Source organism: Gigantopelta aegis, chromosome 8 (assembly GCF_016097555.1).
Source record: "Gigantopelta aegis isolate Gae_Host chromosome 8, Gae_host_genome, whole genome shotgun sequence".
NCBI lineage: Eukaryota > Metazoa > Mollusca > Gastropoda > Neomphalida > Peltospiridae > Gigantopelta > Gigantopelta aegis.
The window spans coordinates 81,368,390-81,391,307 of record NC_054706.1 but is presented as its reverse complement, the minus strand read 5'-3'; the positions used below and the strand labels follow the sequence as shown (position 1 = coordinate 81,391,307).

Here is a 22,918-nt window from a genome sequence, read left to right as displayed (position 1 = left end):
TATTTTTTTGTTTTAACTGTTCATGTTTTTCACTTTAAAACCATTGTTGTTTTTTTAAAGAATTATACAAGATGCAAGATGGCTGCCACTGATGCAAGCTTGTAGGTAGATCGTCGCAAGCTTGCAGGAAGCTCGTCGCAATCGTGCGGGTAGCTCGTCGCAAGCTTGCGGGAAGCTCATCGCAAGCATGCGGGAAGCTCGTAGCAAGCTTGCAGCAAGGTTGTAAAAAGGTTCCAAATACTAGCTTAAACTGAACAAGCTTGCTGATGTAACTGATGTAACTCAACTGTAATCCAAGTTTCATGAAGTGTATTTCTAGCAACCACCTGACAGACAGGATTATCTAACTGATGTAACTCAACTCTAATCCAAGTTTCATCAAGTGAATTTCTAGCAACCACCTGACAGACAGGATTATCTAACTGATGTAACTCAACTCTAATCCAAGTTTCATCAAGTGAATTTCTAGCAACCACCTGACAGACAGGATTATGTAACTGATGTAACTCAACTGTAATCCAAGTTTCATCAAGTGAATTTCTAGCAACCACCTGACAGACAGGATTATCTAACTGATGTAACTCATCTGTAATCCAAGTTTCATCAAGTGAATTTCTAGCGACACCTGATTACAGGCGAAGACACCCTGCTGATGCTAAAACATATTTCTGCTGTGCAATACTGGTACTAGGCTATTCATATAGGCGTCTAGCAAAAACAGAAAAAAGAGCCTGCCAGGTTCATATTCAGCCCCCCCCCCCCCCCACCCCCCACACGCACACACCATGACCCCGGTCCAGACAATGCTACAGTGTACTTTTTGACATCATCGATATTCATTCCAGAATAATCTATTTCCTATTGTGGCCACCATGTTGTAATTACTCCGCCTTCCTAGTGGCTGTCATAAATGATTCTATACCTATACTGGAATAATTATTACCTGTTAAATGTACCTTGACCCTTTATATAACAGGTGGTCTTTTATTGAAATAAAATACAGGCATTTGTGTGTATCTATGTATCTCTTTGTCTATCTATCTGTGTGCCTGTCTGTCTCTCTGTCTCTCTAAATATGTCTGTCTATCTGTGTGTATGTGTGTGTCTGTATGACTGTCTAAATATGTTTGTCTGTCTGTCTAATATAAAGTGTGAGTCATGTCTCTCTGCCTGTCTGTCTGTTTAATATTACAAAAAGACTGAGGTGTATGAAGTATGAGTCATGTCTGTCTATTTGCCTGCCTGCCTGCCTGTCTGTCTGTCTGTCTGTCTGTATAATATTACAAAAAGACTGAGGTGTATAAAGTGTGAGTCATGTCTGTATGTCTGTCTGTCTGTCTGTATATTACAAAACGACAGGTGTATAAAGTGTGAGTCATGTTTGTCTGTCTGTCTGTCTGTCTGTCTGTCTGTCTGTCTGTATGTATGTATGTCTGTCTGTCTGTCTGTATAATATTACAAAACGACTGAGGTGTATAAAGTGTGAATCATATCTGTCTGTCTGCCTGTCTGTCTGTCTGTATAATATTACAAAAAGACAGGTGTATAAAGTGTGAATCATATCTGTCTGTCTGCCTGTCTGTCTGTGTAATATTACAAAAAGACTCAGGTGTACAAAGTGTGAATCATATCTGTCTGTATAATATTACAAAAAGACTGAGGTGTATAAAGTGTGAACATGTCTGTCTACCTGTCTGTCTGTCTGTCTGTATAATATTACAAAAAGACAGGTGTATAAAGTGTGAATCATATCTGTCTGTATAATATTACAAAAAGACTCAGGTGTATAAAGTGTGAATCATGTCTGTCTACCTGTCTGTCTGTCTGTATAATATTACAAAAAGACTGAGGTGTATAAAGTGTGAATCATATCTGTCTGTCTGTATACTATTACAAAAAGACTGAGGTGTATAAAGTGTGAATCATATCTGTCTGTCTGTCTGTCTGTCTGTCTGTCTGTATAATATTACAAAAAGACTGAGGTGTATATAGTGTGAATCATGTCTGCCTGTCTGTCTGTCTGTATAATATTACAAAAAGACTGAGGTGTATATAGTGTGAATCATGTCTGTCTGTATAATATTACAAAAAGACTGAGGTGTATATAGTGTGAATCATGTCTGCCTGTCTGTCTGTCTGTCTTTCTGTCTGTATGATATTACAAAAAGACTGAGGTGTATAAAGTGTGAATCATGTCTGTCTGTCTGTATAATATTACAAAAAGACTGAGGTGTATATAGTGTGAGTCATATCTGTCTGTCTGTATGATATTACAAAAAGACTGAGGTGTATAAAGTGTGAGTCATGTCTGCCTGTCTGTCTGTCTGTCTGTCTGTATAATATTACAAAAAGACTGAGGTGTATAAAGTGTGAATCATATCTGTCTGTCTGTATACTATTACAAAAAGACTGAGGTGTATAAAGTGTGAATCATATCTGTCTGTCTGTCTGTCTGTCTGTATAATATTACAAAAAGACTGAGGTGTATATAGTGTGAATCATGTCTGCCTGTCTGTCTGTCTGTATAATATTACAAAAAGACTGAGGTGTATATAGTGTGAATCATGTCTGTCTGTATAATATTACAAAAAGACTGAGGTGTATATAGTGTGAATCATGTCTGCCTGTCTGTCTGTCTGTCTTTCTGTCTGTATGATATTACAAAAAGACTGAGGTGTATAAAGTGTGAATCATGTCTGTCTGTCTGTATAATATTACAAAAAGACTGAGGTGTATATAGTGTGAGTCATATCTGTCTGTCTGTATGATATTACAAAAAGACTGAGGTGTATAAAGTGTGAGTCATGTCTGCCTGTCTGTCTGTCTGTCTGTCTGTATGATATTACAAAAAGACCGAGGTGTATAAAGTGTGAATCATGTCTGTATGTCTGTCTGTCTGTATAATATTACAAAAAGACTGAGGTGTATAAAGTGTGAGTCATATCTGTCTGTCTGCCTGTATAATATTACAAAAAGACTGAGGTGTATAAAGTGTGAATCATGTCTGCCTGTCTGTCTGTCTGTCTGTCTGTCTGTATGATATTACAAAAAGACTGAGGTGTATAAAGTGTGAATCATGTCTGTATGTCTGTCTGTCTGTATAATATTACAAAAAGACTGAGGTGTATAAAGTGTGAGTCATATCTGTCTGTCTGCCTGTCTGTCTGTATAATATTACAAAAAGACTGAGGTGTATAAAGTGTGAATCATGTCTGCCTGTCTGTCTGTCTGTCTGTATGATATTACAAAAAGACTGAGGTGTATAAAGTGTGAATCATGTCTGTCTGTCTGTCTGTCTGTATAATATTACAAAAAGACTGAGGTGTATAAAGTGTGAGTCATATCTGTCTGTCTGTCTGTCTGTATGATATTACAAAAAGACTGAGGTGTATAAAGTGTGAGTCATGTCTGTCTGTCTGCCTGTCTGTCTGTATAATATTACAAAAAGACTGAGGTATATAAAGTGTGAGTCATGTCTGTCTGTCCGTCTGTCTGTATAATATTACAAAAAGACTGAGGTGTATAAAGTGTGAGTCATGTGTGCCTGTTCGTGGGCTACATCCTGTACATACAGTGTGTGATCAAATGTCGCGGTTATACTAGATTCAATCTCCCATAGTTTACCACCAGATCCTGTCCATTTTCCTCGTTTATTTACATAATTAATGGCCCAGTATTTGCATACTTGTGAAATGCAGGCGGATGTCACGTAGATCTATATGTGTACTTAACACATGGTCAAACTGCTCAATAACAAACACATAAGTATCCACAAGACTTTCCTATATGAATTGGTGGCCTTTTTATACAGGTTGAAATACATATTTGTTTGTGAACAAGGGACCCATCTATAGACAGGTGGTTGTGTTTCAAGGTGTCTGTTATAGGAGATTTCACTGTTAATGTAAATAGTACACCATATTGACCGCAAACTTGTTGCTGAGTGGCTGATAAAAACTTGGTGACCTAAATTGCTATCTGGGACGTCCATAAATAAAGCTCCAAATTCTTTTTAGGTAAATATTATGGCTTCAGTGGCCGCTTATCTACCTGTAAAGCAGGAAGTAGTTCTACCTGTACAAACAATCTCTGTCATAACAGTAATATAAGTTGTTTGAGATTGTAAAAAATCTATATCTACCTGTACAAATAATCTCTGTAGTATAAGTTGTTTCAGATTGTCAGAATTCTATATTTATGTTCTCAGTTTTAAGCAACAAATCTATACCATGCAACATATTTATTTTAATTTTTAAAAATTTAAACAGCAATCTACAATGGCGTAGCAAGGTGCCAAAAAGTGTGTGTGTGTGGGGGGGGGGGGGCACACTTTTATATTTACACACTTTCACACTATTATAAAGCAAATATAAAGCAAAATATCTGAAAAGTGGGGGGCACATAAAGATGAACCAGACATAATGATGAACCAGACATAAAGATGAACCAGACATAATGATGAACCAGACATGATGATGAACCAGACATAAAGATGAACCAGACATAATGATGAACCAGACATAATGATGAACCAGACATAAAGATGAACCAGACATGCTGATGAACCAGACATAATGATGAACCAGACATGCTGATGAACCAGACATAATGATGAACCAGACATAATGATGAACCAGGTATAAAGATGAACCAGACATAATGATGAACCAGACGTAAAGATGAACCAGACATAATGATGAACCAGGTATAAAGATGAACCAGACATAATGATGAACCAGACATAATGATGAACCAGACATAAAGATGAACCAGACATAATGATGAACCAGGTATAAAGATGAACCAGACATAAAGATGAACCAGACATAAAGATGAACCAGACATAATGATGAACCAGACATAATGATGAACCAGACATAAAGATGAACCAGACATAATGATGAACCAGGTATAAAGATGAACCAGACATAATGATGAACCAGACATAAAGATGAACCAGGCATAAAGATGAACCAGGGATAATGATGAACCAGACATAAAGATGAACCAGACATAAAGATGAACCAGACATAATGATGAACCAGACATAAAGATGAACCAGACATAATGATGAACCAGACATAAAGTTGAACCAGACATAATGATGAACCAGGTATAAAGATGAACCAGACATAATGATGAACCAGACATAAAGATGAACCAGACATAAAGATGAACCAGGCATAATGCTCGTTTGCCAAGTTGAAGTCAAATATCAGGAGATAAAAATACACAGGTTGTTATTTGCAATAAAGACTTTCGAATTTACAAAACAATAATGAAAATCCTGAATTAAACTCGTTTTTTTGGCCAAGGAAAAACGACCCTAGAATAGTGACGTGATTTGTGCATACTTTCTCCGACTGCAGCTGTTTAATGACGTACATAAATCAATTACGAAAACTGACATGTAACATAAAACATGTACTGCTAAAACAATACATGTCCCTTACCAGTACCTACAAATTTTCATATCTCCTAACATCAAGGGCCATAACTCATTAACAAATGGGCAAATCGCCATGAAAGTGAAATGTGATCTGTAATAGTACATGATAAAGCTGTACACAAACTTTCAGCTCAATATCTCAAGGTATTGTGAAAAAATCCATCTGGAACCTATAAGTGGGACAGAGGGATGGACAGACAGACAGACCTTCAGTCCCCTCTGGTTGGACCAGTGGGGGACTAATAACGTGTTATTTAACTGTAGAATGTTTTATTTAACAGTCAAAAATGTAATTTCCTAGTAGAAAGTATTACTTCACAGTAGAAAGAGATATTTCAAAGTAGAAAGTATTACAGATGACCCCGGAGAGTAGCCTGATCCACGACAGATGAAAACCTCACGGATGACCCCGGAGAGTGGTCTATCTGCGGTCCCCTACGGATGCACCAAGGTTTAACTACGGTTTTCGATGGATAAACCAAGGATTATTAAAGAGAATATTTTAAACCTAATTTCATATGATAAAAAGTAATATTTGCGGGACTGAAATTATTGAAAACTTGAAGAAATCATTTGATAAAATAAAAATCAAATATTTCCTGGAATAAAAGTTCCATATTATTATGTAACTATTAATAAACTACTAGAACAATATTAAAGGAAATTGTTTAATGAAATAAATTACTAAAACAATATTTGAAATTTTATTTAAAAGAAATCGTTTAATCAAAAATATTTGTAAAAGTTCTGTAGTTAAATTGCCATAGAAGACTGATTGACGTATCAGTAACAAAGAAAGCAATATGTTCTTGCAGTCAATTGTGAAGATTCATGTTAACCTAGATTCATAAAATAATCTCAAGTTGTGAATAAATAAAAAAGTCGACTGCTGCTGACGTAGTTAGGGAGTGACTAGCCCGATCAATAGCCAGCCACACAAAGAGATAAGAGAACACTGGCTGCAGAGTCCACACCGGTTCTCTGCCATACATTACACCACTGAGGGCGGCAAGCAGGCCAAAATAGCAGTTTGCTGCTTACCAGTCAATCTCCGGTTCAACTTAACAAGTGTCAGGCACAAAATTGGCCCCTTTGGTGTCCATAAACTCTATATTGATTGGAGGAGAAAAAAAGAAGAAGAAAAAATTAACGTAGGCGTAGTAAATAGTGTATTGGGTTTTTTCTCTCCAAAATACATTTGCTGATGAAACGGTCAATTCCAGTCACTTCTTAATAGCCTAATTAACTTTAATACGTTTATTCGCAATCTGAAAATGACAGTATTTTACTTTTAATGACTTAATTTGGTATCTAAAATCAGCACTTTCAGAATATTAAAGAAAAGAGTTTTCTTTCCTTAAAGCTGGTATCATTGAGTTTTCTTTCCTTAAAGCTGGTATCATTTCAAACATCTAATAAATACATTTAAATTGTCAGGTATCATTATTATTGCTTCATTATACATTAGGACACACATTTCAGTTAATTTCAAATCTTAACCGATTCAAACTGCGTTCTTTGTATCTTTGTTGATTACATATTAATTATTTCAAAACAAACAAAAACCTTTCAGTACATGCAATTTCTGTTCATTATTAGTTTCTCTAAATACAAATTACCTCAAAACTGTTCAATACATCTTTGTCGATTATCCCCAATTTTAAAACAGCTCAATTAACATGTTCCAACTATTTCTATTTTCAATTACCTAATTAAATTACAGAAACAAAATCCTAATTTATTTAACTTACATTTATTTTAGGGTTCATCATCCCTGCTCTAAAAATAAAAAGTACACACACAATAATAAAATACTTCATACTGCTACTTCAAACACACAATAATAAAATACTTCACACTGCTACTTCAAACACAATGATAAAATACTTCATACTGCTATTTCAAACACACAATAATAAAATACTTCATACTGCTACTTCAAACACACAATAATAAAATACTTCATACTGCTATTTCAAACACACAATAATAAAATACTTCATACTGCTATTTCAAACACACAATAATAAAATACTTCATACTGCTACTTCAAACAGCCAATAATAAAATACTTCATACTGCTACTTCAAACAGCCATCACTGATTGGATGAAATGTGCCCGCTAATTCCAGTAATTTCCATTATCTTAATTACACCGTAATTATGTAGTGCAAGTAAATCTTTCAAAACACAATGGACAAACACGTTAAAGAAAATTAATTGTTCTTTGTAATACACGTACTATATTCATATATATTTTATTCTACAATCAATTTTTAACTCTCAGTGGTTTCTAGATTTCTTAAGATAAGTATATGTATTATGATTTGTTCAAGAATAGAAAGCCTTAAATATATACTGAATTGGTAAAAATAATTAAACCAAGTTTTTTAACAATTAAAATTATTGATTAAATACACTTCCTTTTCCAGAACATCAACGGCTGCATATTCAATATATTTCTGGTCATCCTAATTCTTTGGAGAAACTTAAATTGGATTTTACCTTCTTTTAACAGATACAACATTATTCGGAGGTAAATGATTGCAATAAAACAAAATATAAATAAATAAAATAAATAGCATGAATATAAGAAATGTTAAATGTCAGTGTATTCACTCTTGATGTAATGTATGTTGTGCCAGAACCCATCATTGATGTCTTTCTGCATATTTTCTTTATTTTAATGAACAGTTATTACATATTTACTGAGGGAGACAGCTGGCCCACACTTATAACATGTTTACTGAGGGAGACAGCTGGCCCACACTTATAACATGTTTACTGAGGGAGACAGCTGGCCCACACTTATAACATGTTTACTGAGGGAGACAGCTGGCCCACACTTATAACATGTTTACTGAGGGAGACAGCTGGCCCACACTTATAACATGTTTACTGAGGGAGACAGCTGGCCCACACTTATAACATGTTTTCAAGTGAACATTATAGTCCACTTCAAACTGCAGCATGCAATCTCTGTAGTGTCCTATCGCCAACATGATGTTAGAGTCACAAGATTGTGAGGAATCATAAATCTGTATGTTAAAAGTTTTAATCATTACAAAGTCCTGTCAATTTCCTTTTCAATCTTTCCTGTCAAGTGTAATCAAGCCCTGGCTTCATTCATGTAGTCAGTTGCTAAATTTATAAACATTACCCAAATTATCCACAGGTATATTTAACCACACTTACAAAATCAATGGAGAGCATTTCTAGAAATTAAGTAGTTTAAGAACACCAGCAGACATTCCCATTTATTTAGATGGGACTCAATGGTGTAGATTACCAACACACTCAACACCCCGGGACAATTGAAGGACTCATGAAGAAACAGTCCACAATTCATCAATGGACAACGACAGTTCCGCTATAGCTGGTATACGCACATTACAAGTACTAGCTTCTGAAGAAACATCAAAGCAAGCTAGAGAAAAAAATATTATTTTAAGAGAATTTTCTTCTAAATTAGTAGGAAAAAAAAGACAGAAAGCAGATAACTTGGACATGACTTAATCAATGAATGACAAATGAACAAATTGCAGGCAGGTCATTTTTACTGGTTGTGTGCTCACTAATGAACAAATTGCAGGCAGGTCATTTTTACTGGTTGTGCTCACAAATGTCAGTCTGCCAGCAGATTTATTTCTCTAAATTGGGGATTCGGTGAACACTGAACGTGAAAAACAATTGACAATTTAATCAAATTTAGCCCAAATGGAATAAGGAATCCTCTACCATTCTATAACACAGTCAAACTGACATGGTCTGTTCTGTAGAATGGAATAAGGAATCGTCTACATTCTATAACAGTCAAACTGACATGGTCTGTTCTGTAGAATGGAATAAGGAATCCTCTACCATTCTATAACACAGTCAAACTGACATGGTCTGTTCTGTAGAATGGAATACGGAATCGTCTACATTCTATAACAGTCAAACTGACATGGTCTGTTCTGTAGAATGGAATAAGGAATCCTCTACCATTCTATAACACAGTCAAACTGACATGGTCTGTTCTGTAGAATGGAATAAGGAATCCTCTACCATTCTATAACAGTCAAACTGACAAGGTCTGTTCTGAAGAATGGAATAAGGAATCTTCTACCATTCTATAACACAGTCAAACAGTTTAAAAACAAGCTTGGGGTTCACACTATTAATGTTACTTGTTTTTGAGATGTTTTGTCCAAAATACCCGATAAACTTGACATAAGTAAAACCTGAGTGTCCACCCCACCTCATAACACTGACAACTGTTAAGTAAAATCTGAGTGTCTACACCCCCCTCATAACCCTGACAACTGTTAAATAAAATCTGAGTGTCCACCCCACCTCATAACCTTGACAACTGTTAAGTAAAATCTGAGTGTCTACACCCCCCTCATAACCCTGACAACTGTTAAGCAAAATCTGAGTGTCTACACACACACACACACACACCCTATAACCCTGACAACTGTTAAATAAAATCTGAGTATCCACCCCACCTCATAACCCTGACAACTGTTAAGTAAAATCTGAGTGTCTACACCCCCTCCCATAACCCTGACAACTGTTAAGTAAAATCTAAGTGTCTACACCCCCCTCATAACCCTGACAACTGTTAAGTAAAATCTGAGTGTCTACACCCCTCATAACCCTGACAACTGTTAAGTAAAATCTGAGTGTCTACACCCCCCTCATAACCCTGACAACTGTTAAGTAAAATCTGAGTGTCTACACCCCCCTCATAACCCTGACAACTGTTAAGTAAACTATGTGTGTCCACCCCCCACCTCATAACAAAGGTCAGAATACTATATGCCAGATAAATGTACAGACAGAAAGACGGACAGAAAGACGAATGAAAACAACAACTACTGTCCGCTCTGTTTTGACCAGTAAACAACACCTACAGTCCGCTCTGGTTTGACCAGTAAACACCTACAGTCCGCTCTGGTTTGACCAGTAAACACCTACAGTCCGCTCTGGTTTGACCAGTAAATAACACCTACAGTCCACTCTGGTTTGACCAGTAAACAACACCTACAGTCCACTCTGGTTTGACCAGTAAACAACACCTACAGTCCGCTTTGGTTTGACCAGTAAACAACACCTACAGTCTGCTCTGGTTTGACCAGTAAACAACACCTACAGTCTGCTCTGGTTTGACCAGTAAACAACACCTACAGTCCGCTTTGGTTTGACCAGTAAACAACACCTACAGTCTGCTCTGGTTTGACCAGTAAACAACACCTACAGTCCGCTTTGGTTTGACCAGTAGATGACTAATAAAGGTAATTTGTTAGCATTTCAGATCAAATTCAATCTACTTCATGAAAATTACCTTATACTAAACAAACTCAATTCAGAAAAAAGCTAAAAATCCACAATCCTGTATTTAGTACTTATTTAATGCTTATTTATTATTGCATAATGTTTTATTTAATTAGAAGTCTGGACAATGTGGAAATTAACTTTTACTTAACTGAAATTTAGTCACATGAAAATTGAATTCTTAATTTAAGTGCTAAAAGTGAGAGCTGTTTGTGTTGAAGGTCAACGTAACACCGTACACGAGTTACAGCTGTCGCCATATAGTATGATGAGCACATCAAACTATCACTAATACTAAGTAAAATGCATTGCACAGGACAATCAGAGACAGTATGTATTTACACTGCTGACAAGATAAATAGCTGTTTGGATATTGGAACACCCGAGACATTGTCATCAATAACCCACGCCAATTAATGGTGTTTATCATGGGTCAACACAAGGAGAAATAATCTTATTAATGAGGCTAACAGATTGTTGTTAAAACCATCGTCAACATGTCCAAATAGTCCATGGGACCGTAGTTAGGTTCTGTTTTCATGTTACATAATTAATCTCAACTATACATACTTTCTTTATTTCGCTTTTCTTTCTTTCTTTAAAGAAACTCACTGAAAGATCTGAGAAAATGAGAAAAGACACTCAATGAAAAAACTGAGTAAAATAGTAAAGAAACTCACTGAAAGAACAGATTAAATGAGTAAAGAAACTCACTGAATAACTGACTAGAATAGAATAGATGTTTAACGACACCCCAGCACAAAAACTACATCGGCTATTGGGTGTCAAAATATGGTAAATGCTGAAATAATGTGATGATCAACATAAAGATAAAAATCCAAGAGTTAAATTATACCACAGTGTAAAGAACTGTGCAAAAATACAAATATCACAGATAGGTAATAGTAAAATTTATAATAAAATTCAGTGTCGCGAAGAAATTGCAATAAAAGTTCTGATGTAATCGAACAGAAAGAACTGTGTAAATGAGTAAAGCAACTCACTGAAAGAACACATTAAATGAATAAAAAAGATCACTGAAAGAACTCAGTAAATGAGTAAAGAAACTAACTGAAAAAACTGAGTAACTGAGTAAAAAACATTACTGAAAGAACAGACTAAATGAGTAAAAACCTCATAGAAAGAATCGAGTAAATGTGTAAAAAACTCACAGAAAGATCTGAGTCAATGAATAAAAACCTTACTGAAAGAACTGAGTAACTGAGTGAAGAAACTCACTGTAACTTCATATGTTATTCTTTGATAAACAGTTTTAAAGGATTTACTAGTACACACTTTTCCAGAGACACAAAGTTACACAAGTACATGTATGTGTGTTATACCACGGCCTTGGAAACACTAGTTTGGAACCGAATGCCTGGATGTTGTATAAACATGATATTGGAACACTCGCATAACATTCAACTTATTGCACCGCACAAGTCTCCAATAATGACAATATCACAATGAATCAACAATTAGGAATTATGCATCTGTCAAATGAGATTCCATATGAAAATATTTTTGCTTTTAGAGATTAAAGTACAAACAATAAATTGACAAATCAGAGACATTTATAAACTGATAGCAATGAAATAGAAATCACTCGCTCTGCGACGCAGACAATCCTATTATTATTAATTGATAAAATCTGTCAGTTTTACACCACGCAACGCACACAATCGCTGATATTATTATTAATTGATCAAAGCCGCCAGGTTTACATCACTTGTGGCCGGTTTACAATTACTGTCCCTGGATTACGACAGATGAAATTTTTTTGACATTTTCATGAGGAGTAGACTGGTGACCCAGACACTAATGGAATTGAGTTGTCGGGATATCGCGGAACATAGAATAAAAACGTACATCCAGCTTTTCTCTGACATAACATTGCTGTAAAGTGTCTACATTAGAATCAGTCTACAGACATAACTGATGTGAGGGATACCACGTATACCAGCCACCTGTCTATAATCTCTTCTACACGTGTATGTGTAAAGAAAAATAATGAAATATTTGTTAAACATATGGTTATTTCAACATTTGTTAAACATATGGTTATTTCAACATTTGTTAAACATATGGTTATTTCAACATTTGCTCTAGATATGGCAAGGAAAATTGCTGGCATCACATAGGTTAGTCCTTTTAAAGAGCAGCAAGGAATCTTTCTCATGCACTTTTCTAAGGAAAGGATCATACCAAACCCTTGAATGAATGAACGAATGAATGAATGAATGGATGGATGGACGGACGGACGGACGGAGGGACGAACAAATGTTTAATGATACCCAGCACAAAAATACACATTGTTTATTAGGTGTCAAATAAAGGCAAGACCAAAACTCTTGATGTACTGTCCATGCTACTATTGCAGGTCAGGTCAGGTCAGGTCAGGTCAGGTCAGGTCAGGTCAGAACAAGCTGTTGTAGCACACGTCTGTTATGGGCACAGGTGTCAACTTTCATCGGCTCCTCCATCCAGGACAGGAAAGAGTTTGTGGGGTGGGAGAGGGGGTCACCTGTGCTGGCATGTGCAAGGAAGCACAAGCAATCCCACCAGGGTCGGTAGCGGGCGAGGGTCGGTAGCGGGCGAGGGTCGGTAGCGGGCGAGGGTCGGTAGCGGGCAAGGGTCGGTAGCGGGCGAGGGTTGGTTTTGGTGCTATTGAATTTGCTAAATTATGTTTTGTAGGATTAAAGTCAAACGGAAATTGGTGTGTAATTTCTTGAGGGTAATTTTGAAATATAATTTGGAACGGTTCGTTGAACATAAATTGGAGCTAATTGGTTGATTTGACTTAGTTGATGGAAAGGTAGCTCCTTGCTGCATTAAGATGGCTGTTATAACCAGATTAGCTATATACTATCCATGACTTAAAGGGCTAAACAGTTAATAGCAGTAAACTTCATGAAACAGTTCAATCTCTTTGATTACTACGCAGTCAGATAGCATCATAAAGTTGATGCCGCCATTGTCAGTAAAGTAATACATGTATCTTGTTTTTTCCTTCATAAAGGCCAGACATTCATTCATTCATTCCAAGTTATTTTGTGCTTATATCCAAATGAGGTTCAAGCATGCTGTCCTGGGCACACACTTCAGCTAATCGTGATGTCTGTCCAGGACAGTGGGTTAGTTGTTAGTGAGAGAGAAGAGGGTGTAGTGGTCTTACATCTACCCACTGAGTCATTAAAACTCACACTGGGTGGGAGCCAGTATCAGGTTGTGAACCCAGTACCTACCAGCCATATGTCCGATGGATTAACCAGGACACCAGTAATTCTATCGGCCTTATGTTACATAACCCTTCAACAATGCATCATGTAATACAAGGCAAATGATTGCAAAAATAAATAATTCAACTCTGATTGCATTAGAAAAAAAAATCTATTGTTTAAGTCACTGCTTATGAAAGTAAACCATTTCATGTTTATGAAAAAAATTAGTAAACATGTATACATGCAAAATTTGATGAATGAATGGAAACATTAAATGAATGAAAGTGAAGGTCGGACCATAGTGAACAACAAACTAGTGTGGCTATAGAAGCAAGCATCACACTGTACAGTTATCGAACACATGTTATACAGAATATTCCATCCCGTGTGGGTAATAAACAAGAATAATTGAGGTTAATACGGAACCCTGATTACATTGTTACACTGTACATCACGTGGCTTGTAAGAGGTGGCCTCTTAGGAGAAGTCACTGGTTGATCCGGGGTTCACTCTATCTGTTCTACATATGTTTAAATGAGGACTGTGGCTATTTCAGCCTGTGTGTGTAATTAGTATAATCAGTAAGTACAGGTGTACCAGTCGTACTGGCTGTCAACACAGCAGGTCACCTGACAGTAGATCGTGACGACATGCAGTTCCAACACTGACACCTAGAACTAGAGGTGGATAGCTGACCCCCATATCCCCCCCCCCAACACAAACACTGAGATCTCTGAACATCTAAACTAGAGGTGGGTAGCTGACACCCCACCCCCATCCCTCAACACAAACACCGAGGTCTCGGAACTTCTGAACTAGAGGTGGGTAGCGAACCCCCCCCCCCCCCCCCCAGTACAAACGCTAAGATCTCTGAACACCTGAACTAGTAGGTAGCTGAACCCCCAACACAAACACCCCCTCCCAACACAAACACTGAGATCTCTGAACATCTGAGCCAGAGGTGAGTAGCTGACCTCCCACCCCAACATAAACACCCCCTCCCAACACAAACACTGAGATCTCCGAACACCTGAACTAGTAGGTAGCTGACCCGCCCAACACAAACACCCCCTCCCAACACAAGTAAAAGTGAAACTGTAGGCAGAAGAAAAGTCAAGTCAGTCAATCAGCGTAGGAGACATTTGACTAGGATTTGTTTCATCCCACAAAGAGAACAGACGACATCCATTCATCTGTACAGATTCTTGTACAGCATTCAATCTACAATGGTCTTTACAATCGGGGCCCAGCCACAAAGTCAGGGAACCCAGATTTTATATCTGAACCAATTTACTTCAAACAAAGTGATAACCACTGGGTGGAATCTAGAAAACATGTTTCTCTAGAAAGGTCTGAGGAGGGTCCAGGGGTTGGGGGTCGACACTGATGATTCAAGTGATTCATTTGGAGGAATTCAGTGACAAGAAAGAAAATGTCTACCTTTTAGAAATGAGAGTGAGTCTGATTGTAATATGTATTTCTTGGAATGAAATATAACATATGTTTAAAAATTAATATTAAAATTCCCACCGATGTTATTAGCAGTATGATATTAAGTGTCCTAGGGGAGTGGACTGATACATGTATTATACTGAAGAGGACTAGCATGTAGCTCACTCGGTTGGTTACACTGACTCGCACTGTCTCTCTGACATCAACAACAAAGTGACACTCCCCCCGCCACTGGTCTGGTGGGACTGGTGGCACTCGCAGGCTGGTGACGGTCGCGGGGAAGACACTGAGAATTATAAAACGCTCCTACCTGGACTGCCGCACGTGGGGCTGGTGGCACTCGCAGACTGGTGACGGTCGCGGGGAAGACACTGAGAATTATAAAATGCTCCTACCTGGACTGCCACACGTGGGGCTGGTGGCACTCGCAGACTGGTGACGGTCGCGGGGAAGACACTGAGAATTATAAAACGCTCCTACCTGGACTGCCACACGTGGGGCTGGTGGCGCTCGCAGACTGGTGACGGTCGCGGGGAAGACACTGAGAATTATAAAACGCTCCTACCTGGACTGCCGCACGTGGGGCTGGTGGCGCTCGCAGACTGGTGACGGTCGCTGGGAGGACACCAAGGACTATAAAAACACCCCTACCTGGACTGCCGTATGTACTGCTGGTGACGGTCATGGGGAGGACATTGAGGAATATAAACACACCCCTACCTGGACTGCCACACGTGGGGCTGGTGGGGCTGGTGACGTTCTCGGAGAGGTCGTCGTCAACTTGGATGTCGCCGGCGGCCACGCTGTTGATGGTCATCATGACGTGATCGTGCTCACCCGTCTGGCGCGAACTCTCACAGCTCCAACTCGAACCTGACAAACAACGAAAACAATAGCAGTACCTAATATGTATGTTTTACAACCTGTAAACACAGTGTTTATCAGTGACTAATATGTGTTTTTTACAACCCCTAAACACAGTGTTTATCAGTGACTAATATGTGTTTTTACAACACCTATGTGTAAACACAGTGTTTATCAGTGACTAATATGTGTTTTACAACCCCTAAACACAGTGTTTATCAGTGACTAATATGTGTTTTACAACCCCTAGACACAATGTTTATCAGTGACTAATATGAGTGTTTTACAAAACCCCTAAACAGTGTTTATCAGTGACTAATATGTGTGTTTTACAACCCCTAGACAGTGTTTATCAGTGACTAATGTGTGTGTTTTAAAACCCCTAGACAGTGTTTATCAGTGACTAATGTGTGTGTTTTACAACCCCTAGACAGTGTTTATCAGTGACTAATGTGTGTGTTTTACAACCCCTAGACAGTGTTTATCAGTGACTAATGTGTGTGTTTTACAACCCCTAGACAGTGTTTATCAGTGACTAATATGTGTGTTGTACAACCCCTAGACAGTTTTTATCAGTGACTAATATGTGTTTTACAACCCCTAAACACAGTGTTTATCAGTGACTAATATGTGTGTTTTACAACCCCTAGACAGTGTTTATCAGTGACTAATATGTGTGTTTTACAACCCCTAGACAGTGTTTATCAGTGACTAATAAGTGTGTTTTACAACCCATAAACAGTGTTTATCAGTGACTAATATGTGTGTTTTACAACCCCTAGACAGTGTTTATCAGTGACTAATAAGTGTGGTTTACAACCCCTAAACACAATGTTTATCAGTGACTAATATGTGTGTTTTACAACCCCTAGACAGTGTTTATCAGTGACTAATGTGTGTTTTACAACCCCTAGACAGTGTTTATTAGTGACTAATATGTGTGTTGTACAACCCCTAGACAGTTTTTATCAGTGACTAATATGTGTGTTTTACAACCCCTAGACAGTGTTTATCAGTGACTAATATGTGTGTTTTACAACCCCTAAACACAGTGTTTATCAGTGACTAATATGTGTTTTACAACCCCTAGACAGTGTTTATCAGTGACTAATATGTGTGTTTTACAATCCCTAGACAGTGTTTATCAGTGACTAATATGTGTGTTTTACAACCCCTAGACAGTGTTTATCAGTGACTAATAAGTATCTTTTACAACCCCTAGACACAATGTTTATCAGTGACTAATATGTGTGTTTTACAACCCCTAGACACAGTAATTGTCAGTGACTAATATATGTGTTTTACAACCCCTAGACACAGTAATTGTCAGTGACTAATATATGTGTTTTACAACCCCTAAACAGTGTTTATCAGTGACTAATATGTGTGTTTTACAACCCCTAGACAGTGTTTATCAGTGACTAATAAGTGTGGTTTACAACCCCTAAACACAACGTTTATCAGTGACTAATATGTGTGTTTTACAACCCCTAGACACAATGTTTATCAGTGACTAATATATGTGTTTTACAACCCCTAGACAGTGTTTATCAGTGACTAATAAGTGTGGTTTACAACCCCTAGACAGTGTTTATCAGTGACTAATATGTGTGTTGTACAACCCCTAGACAGTTTTTATCAGTGACTAATATGTGTGTTTTACAACCCCTAGACAGTGTTTATCAGTGACTAATAAGAGTGTTTTACAACCCCTAGACACAATGTTTATCAGTGACTAATATGTGTGTTTTACAACCCCTAGACACAATGTTTATCAGTGACTAATATATGTGTTTTACAACCCCTAAACAGTGTTTATCAGTGACTAATATGTGTGTTTTACAACCCCTAGACAGTGTTTATCAGTGACTAATAAGTGTGGTTTACAACCCCTAAACACAATGTTTATCAGTGACTAATATGTGTGTTTTACAACCCCTAGACACAATGTTTATCAGTGACTAATATGTGTGTTTTACAACCCCTAAACAGTGTTTATCAGTGACTAATATGTGTGTTTTACAACCCCTAGACAGTGTTTATCAGTGACTAATATGTGTGTTTTACAACCCCTAGACAGTGTTTATCAGTGACTAATATGTGTGTTTTACAACCTCTAGACAGAGTTTATCAGTGACTAATAAGTGTGTTTTACAACCCCTAAACACAATGTTTATCAGTGACTAATATGTGTGTTTTACAACCCCTAGACACAGTGATTGTCAGTGACTAATATGTGTGTTTTACAACCCCTAGACACAATGATTGTCAGTGACTAATATGTGTATTTTACAACCCCTAGACACAATGATTGTCAGTGACTAATATGTGTATTTTACAACCCCTAGACAGTGTTTATCAGTGACTAATGTGTGTGTTTTACAACCCCTAGACACAATGTTTATCAGTGACTAATATGTGTGTTTTACAACCCCTAAACACAATGTTTATCAGTGACTAATACGTGTGTTTTACAATCCCTAAACACAGTGTTTATCAGTGACTAATATGTGTGTTTTACAACCCCTAAACAGTGTTTATCAGTGACTAATATGTGTGTTTTACAACCCCTAGACAGTGTTTATCAGTGACTAATATGTGTGTTTTACAACCCCTAGACACAGTGTTTATCAGTGACTAATAAGTGTGTTTTACAACCCCTAAACACAGTGTTTATCAGTGACTAATAAGTATGTTTTACAACCCCTAGACACAGTGTTTATCAGTGACTAATATGTGTGTTTTACTACCCCTAAACAGTGATTATCAGTGACTAATATGTGTTTTACAACCCCTAGACACAGTGTTTATCAGTGACTAATAAGTGTGTTTTACAACCCCTAGACACAATGTTTATCAGTGACTAATATGTGTGTTTTACAACCCCTAGACAGTGCTTATCAGTGACTAATATGTGTTTTACAACCCCTAGACACAATGTTTATCAGTGACTAATAAGTGTGTTTTACAACCCCCTAAACACAGTGTTTATCAGTGACTAATAAGTATGTTTTACAACCCCTAGCCACAGTGTTTATCAGTGACTAATATGTGTGTTTTACTACCCCTAAACAGTGTTTATCAGTGACTAATATGTGTTTTACAACCCCTAGACACAGTGTTTATCAGTGACTAATAAGTGTGTTTTACAACCCCTAGACACAATGTTTATCAGTGACTAATATGTGTGTTTTACAACCCCTAGACAGTGCTTATCAGTGACTAATATGTGTTTTACAACCCCTAGACACAATGTTTATCAGTGACTAATATGTGTGTTTTACAACCCCTAGACAGTGTTTATCAGTGACTAATATGTGTGTTTTACAACCCCTAGACAGTGCTTATCAGTGACTAATATGTGTTTTACAACCCCTAGACACAATGTTTATCAGTGACTAATATGTGTGTTTTACAACCCCTAGACAGTGTTTATCAGTGACTAATAAGTGTGTTTTACAACCCCTAAACACAATGTTTATCAGTGACTAATATGTGTGTTTTACAACCCCTAGACACAGTGATTGTCAGTGACTAATATGTGTGTTTTACAACCCCTAGACACAATGATTGTCAGTGACTAATATGTGTATTTTACAACCCCTAGACACAATGATTGTCAGTGACTAATATGTGTATTTTACAACCCCTAGACAGTGTTTATCAGTGACTAATGTGTGTGTTTTACAACCCCTAGACACAATGTTTATCAGTGACTAATATGTGTTTTACAACCCCTAAACACAATGTTTATCAGTGACTAATACGTGTGTTTTACAATCCCTAAACACAGTGTTTATCAGTGACTAATATGTGTGTTTTACAACCCCTAAACAGTGTTTATCAGTGACTAATATGTGTGTTTTACAACCCCTAGACAGTGTTTATCAGTGACTAATATGTGTTTTACAACCCCTAGACACAGTGTTTATCAGTGACTAATAAGTGTGTTTTACAACCCCTAAACACAGTGTTTATCAGTGACTAATAAGTATGTTTTACAACCCCTAGACACAGTGTTTATCAGTGACTAATATGTGTGTTTTACTACCCCTAAACAGTGATTATCAGTGACTAATATGTGTTTTACAACCCCTAGACACAGTGTTTATCAGTGACTAATAAGTGTGTTTTACAACCCCTAGACACAATGTTTATCAGTGACTAATATGTGTGTTTTACAACCCCTAGACAGTGCTTATCAGTGACTAATATGTGTTTTACAACCCCTAGACACAATGTTTATCAGTGACTAATAAGTGTGTTTTACAACCCGTAAACACAGTGTTTATCAGTGACTAATAAGTATGTTTTACAACCCCTAGCCACAGTGTTTATCAGTGACTAATATGTGTGTTTTACTACCCCTAAACAGTGTTTATCAGTGACTAATATGTGTTTTACAACCCCTAGACACAGTGTTTATCAGTGACTAATAAGTGTGTTTTACAACCCCTAGACACAATGTTTATCAGTGACTAATATGTGTGTTTTACAACCCCTAGACAGTGCTTATCAGTGACTAATATGTGTTTTACAACCCCTAGACACAATGTTTATCAGTGACTAATATGTGTTTTACAACCCCTAGACAGTGTTTATCAGTGACTAATATGTGTGTTTTACAACCCCTAGACACAATGTTTATCAGTGACTAATATGTGTGTTTTACAACCCCTAAACACAGTGTTTATCAGTGACTAATATGTGTTTTACAACCCCTAGACACAATGTTTATCAGTGACTAATAAGTGATTCACTTAGTCATTGTGAAACTTGAAGTAGAAAAACAAAATAAAGGAATATTTGTATAATGAAATATGAGCTCATTTTTTAAACTACAGATATCTGGGGCCTAATTCACTAAACTCTCACAACTTTGCGATCTCGCAGTGCATTGCTAAAAGTCTTGCAAAGAGGATGCTTTGTTGTCTAGCAGAGCCTAAGAGAGCTTCGTGAATTAGGCCCCAGGCTCCATATTGATAAACATACTTAAGTCAATGTATGATACTTACCTATGTACTTTAAGTATATATTTAGGTATCATACTTTGATTTAAGTATGTTTATGAATACGGAGCCTGGTGTCTAAGTATGCTGTAATACTAGAGTCCCACATGGTATCATTAATAATATACATGATGATTAACAGTTGTATTAACCAAGTCCCACATGGTATCCTTAATAATATGCATGATGATTAACAGTTGTATTAACCAAGTCCCACATGGTATCCTTAATAATATGCATGATGATTAACAGTTGTATTAACCAAGTCCCACATGGTATCCTTAATAATATACATGATGATTAACAGTTGTATTAACCAAGTCCCACATGGTATCCTTAATAATATACATGATGATTAACAGTTGTATTAATCAAGCCTCTGGTGAGCTTAAGACTTGATTTTTATTCTGCACAAGATTATGTTACATGTATATGATTTGTATCTCTAGTATGTGATATGATAAGCACCACAGCTAATAGGTGTAAGAAAAGGACTATTTAAGAGAACCTGAGCCCATACTGAACTACGGTTGTGTGTGTCTACAGGCCTCTCATGGACAATAACTACTATCAACTGGTATTGCCTAGACAACACCTAATATGACCGACCATCTAAACATACAAGTGACAAAACAGGTTGTGAGGTGTGTGTTTGTATTACCTGTATATTGTGAGATGTGTGTTTGTATTACCTGTATATTGTGAGATGTGTGTTTGTATTACCTGTATATTGTGAGGTGTGTGTTTGTATTATGTGTGTTTGTATTATGTGTATATTGTGAGATGTGTGTTTGTATTACCTGTATATTGTGAGGTGTGTGTTTGTATTATGTGTATATTGTGAGATGTGTGTTTGTATTACCTGTATATTGTGAGGTGTGTGTTTGTATTACCTGTATATTGTGAGGTGTGTGTTTGTATTACCTGTATATTGCGAGTTGTGTGTTTGTATTACCTGTATATTGTGAGGTGTGTGTTTGTATTACATGTATACTGTGAGGTGTGTGTTTGTATTACCTGTATATTGCGAGGTGTGTGTTTGTATTACCTGTATATTGTGAGGTGTGTGTTTGTATTACCTGTATATTGTGAGGTGTGTGTTTGTATTACCTGTATATTGTGAGGTGTGTGTTTGTATTACCTGTATATTATGAGGTGTGTGTTTGTATTACCTGTATATTGTGAGATGTGTGTTTGTATTACCTGTATATTGTGAGATGTGTGTTTGTATTACCTTTATATTGTGAGGTGTGTGTTTGTATTACCTGTATATTGTGAGGTGTGTGTTTGTTTTACCTGTATATTGCGAGGTGTGTGTTTGTATTACCTGTATATTGTGAGGTGTGTGTTTGTATTACCTGTATATTGTGAGGTGTGTGTTTGTATTACCTGTATATTGTGAGATGTGTTTGTATTACCTGTATATTGTGAGATGTGTGTTTGTATTACATGTATACTGTGAGGTGTGTGTTTGTATTACCTGTATATTGCGAGTTGTGTGTTTGTATTACCTGTATATTGTGAGATGTGTGTTTGTATTACCTGTATATTGTGAGATGTGTGTTTGTATTACCTGTATATTGTGAGATGTGTGTATTACCTGT

At 37.0% G+C, this 22,918-nt stretch overlaps 1 protein-coding gene across 3 annotated transcripts in view; it reads right to left on the bottom strand.

Annotated features, from left to right (window-relative positions):
- The window catches only part of LOC121378724, a 155,127-nt gene that overhangs the window by 96,622 nt on the left and 35,587 nt on the right, over positions 1 to 22,918 (bottom strand). For all 3 annotated transcript variants that reach the window (XR_005958755.1, XM_041507011.1, XM_041507012.1), the window contains exon 4: positions 16,162 to 16,314. Coding sequence is in view for 2 of the 3 variants with exons in the window: in XM_041507011.1 (XP_041362945.1) it covers positions 16,162 to 16,314 (153 nt within the window). In the remaining variant the exon portion in view is untranslated. The remainder of the gene's footprint in view (positions 1 to 16,161; positions 16,315 to 22,918) is intronic.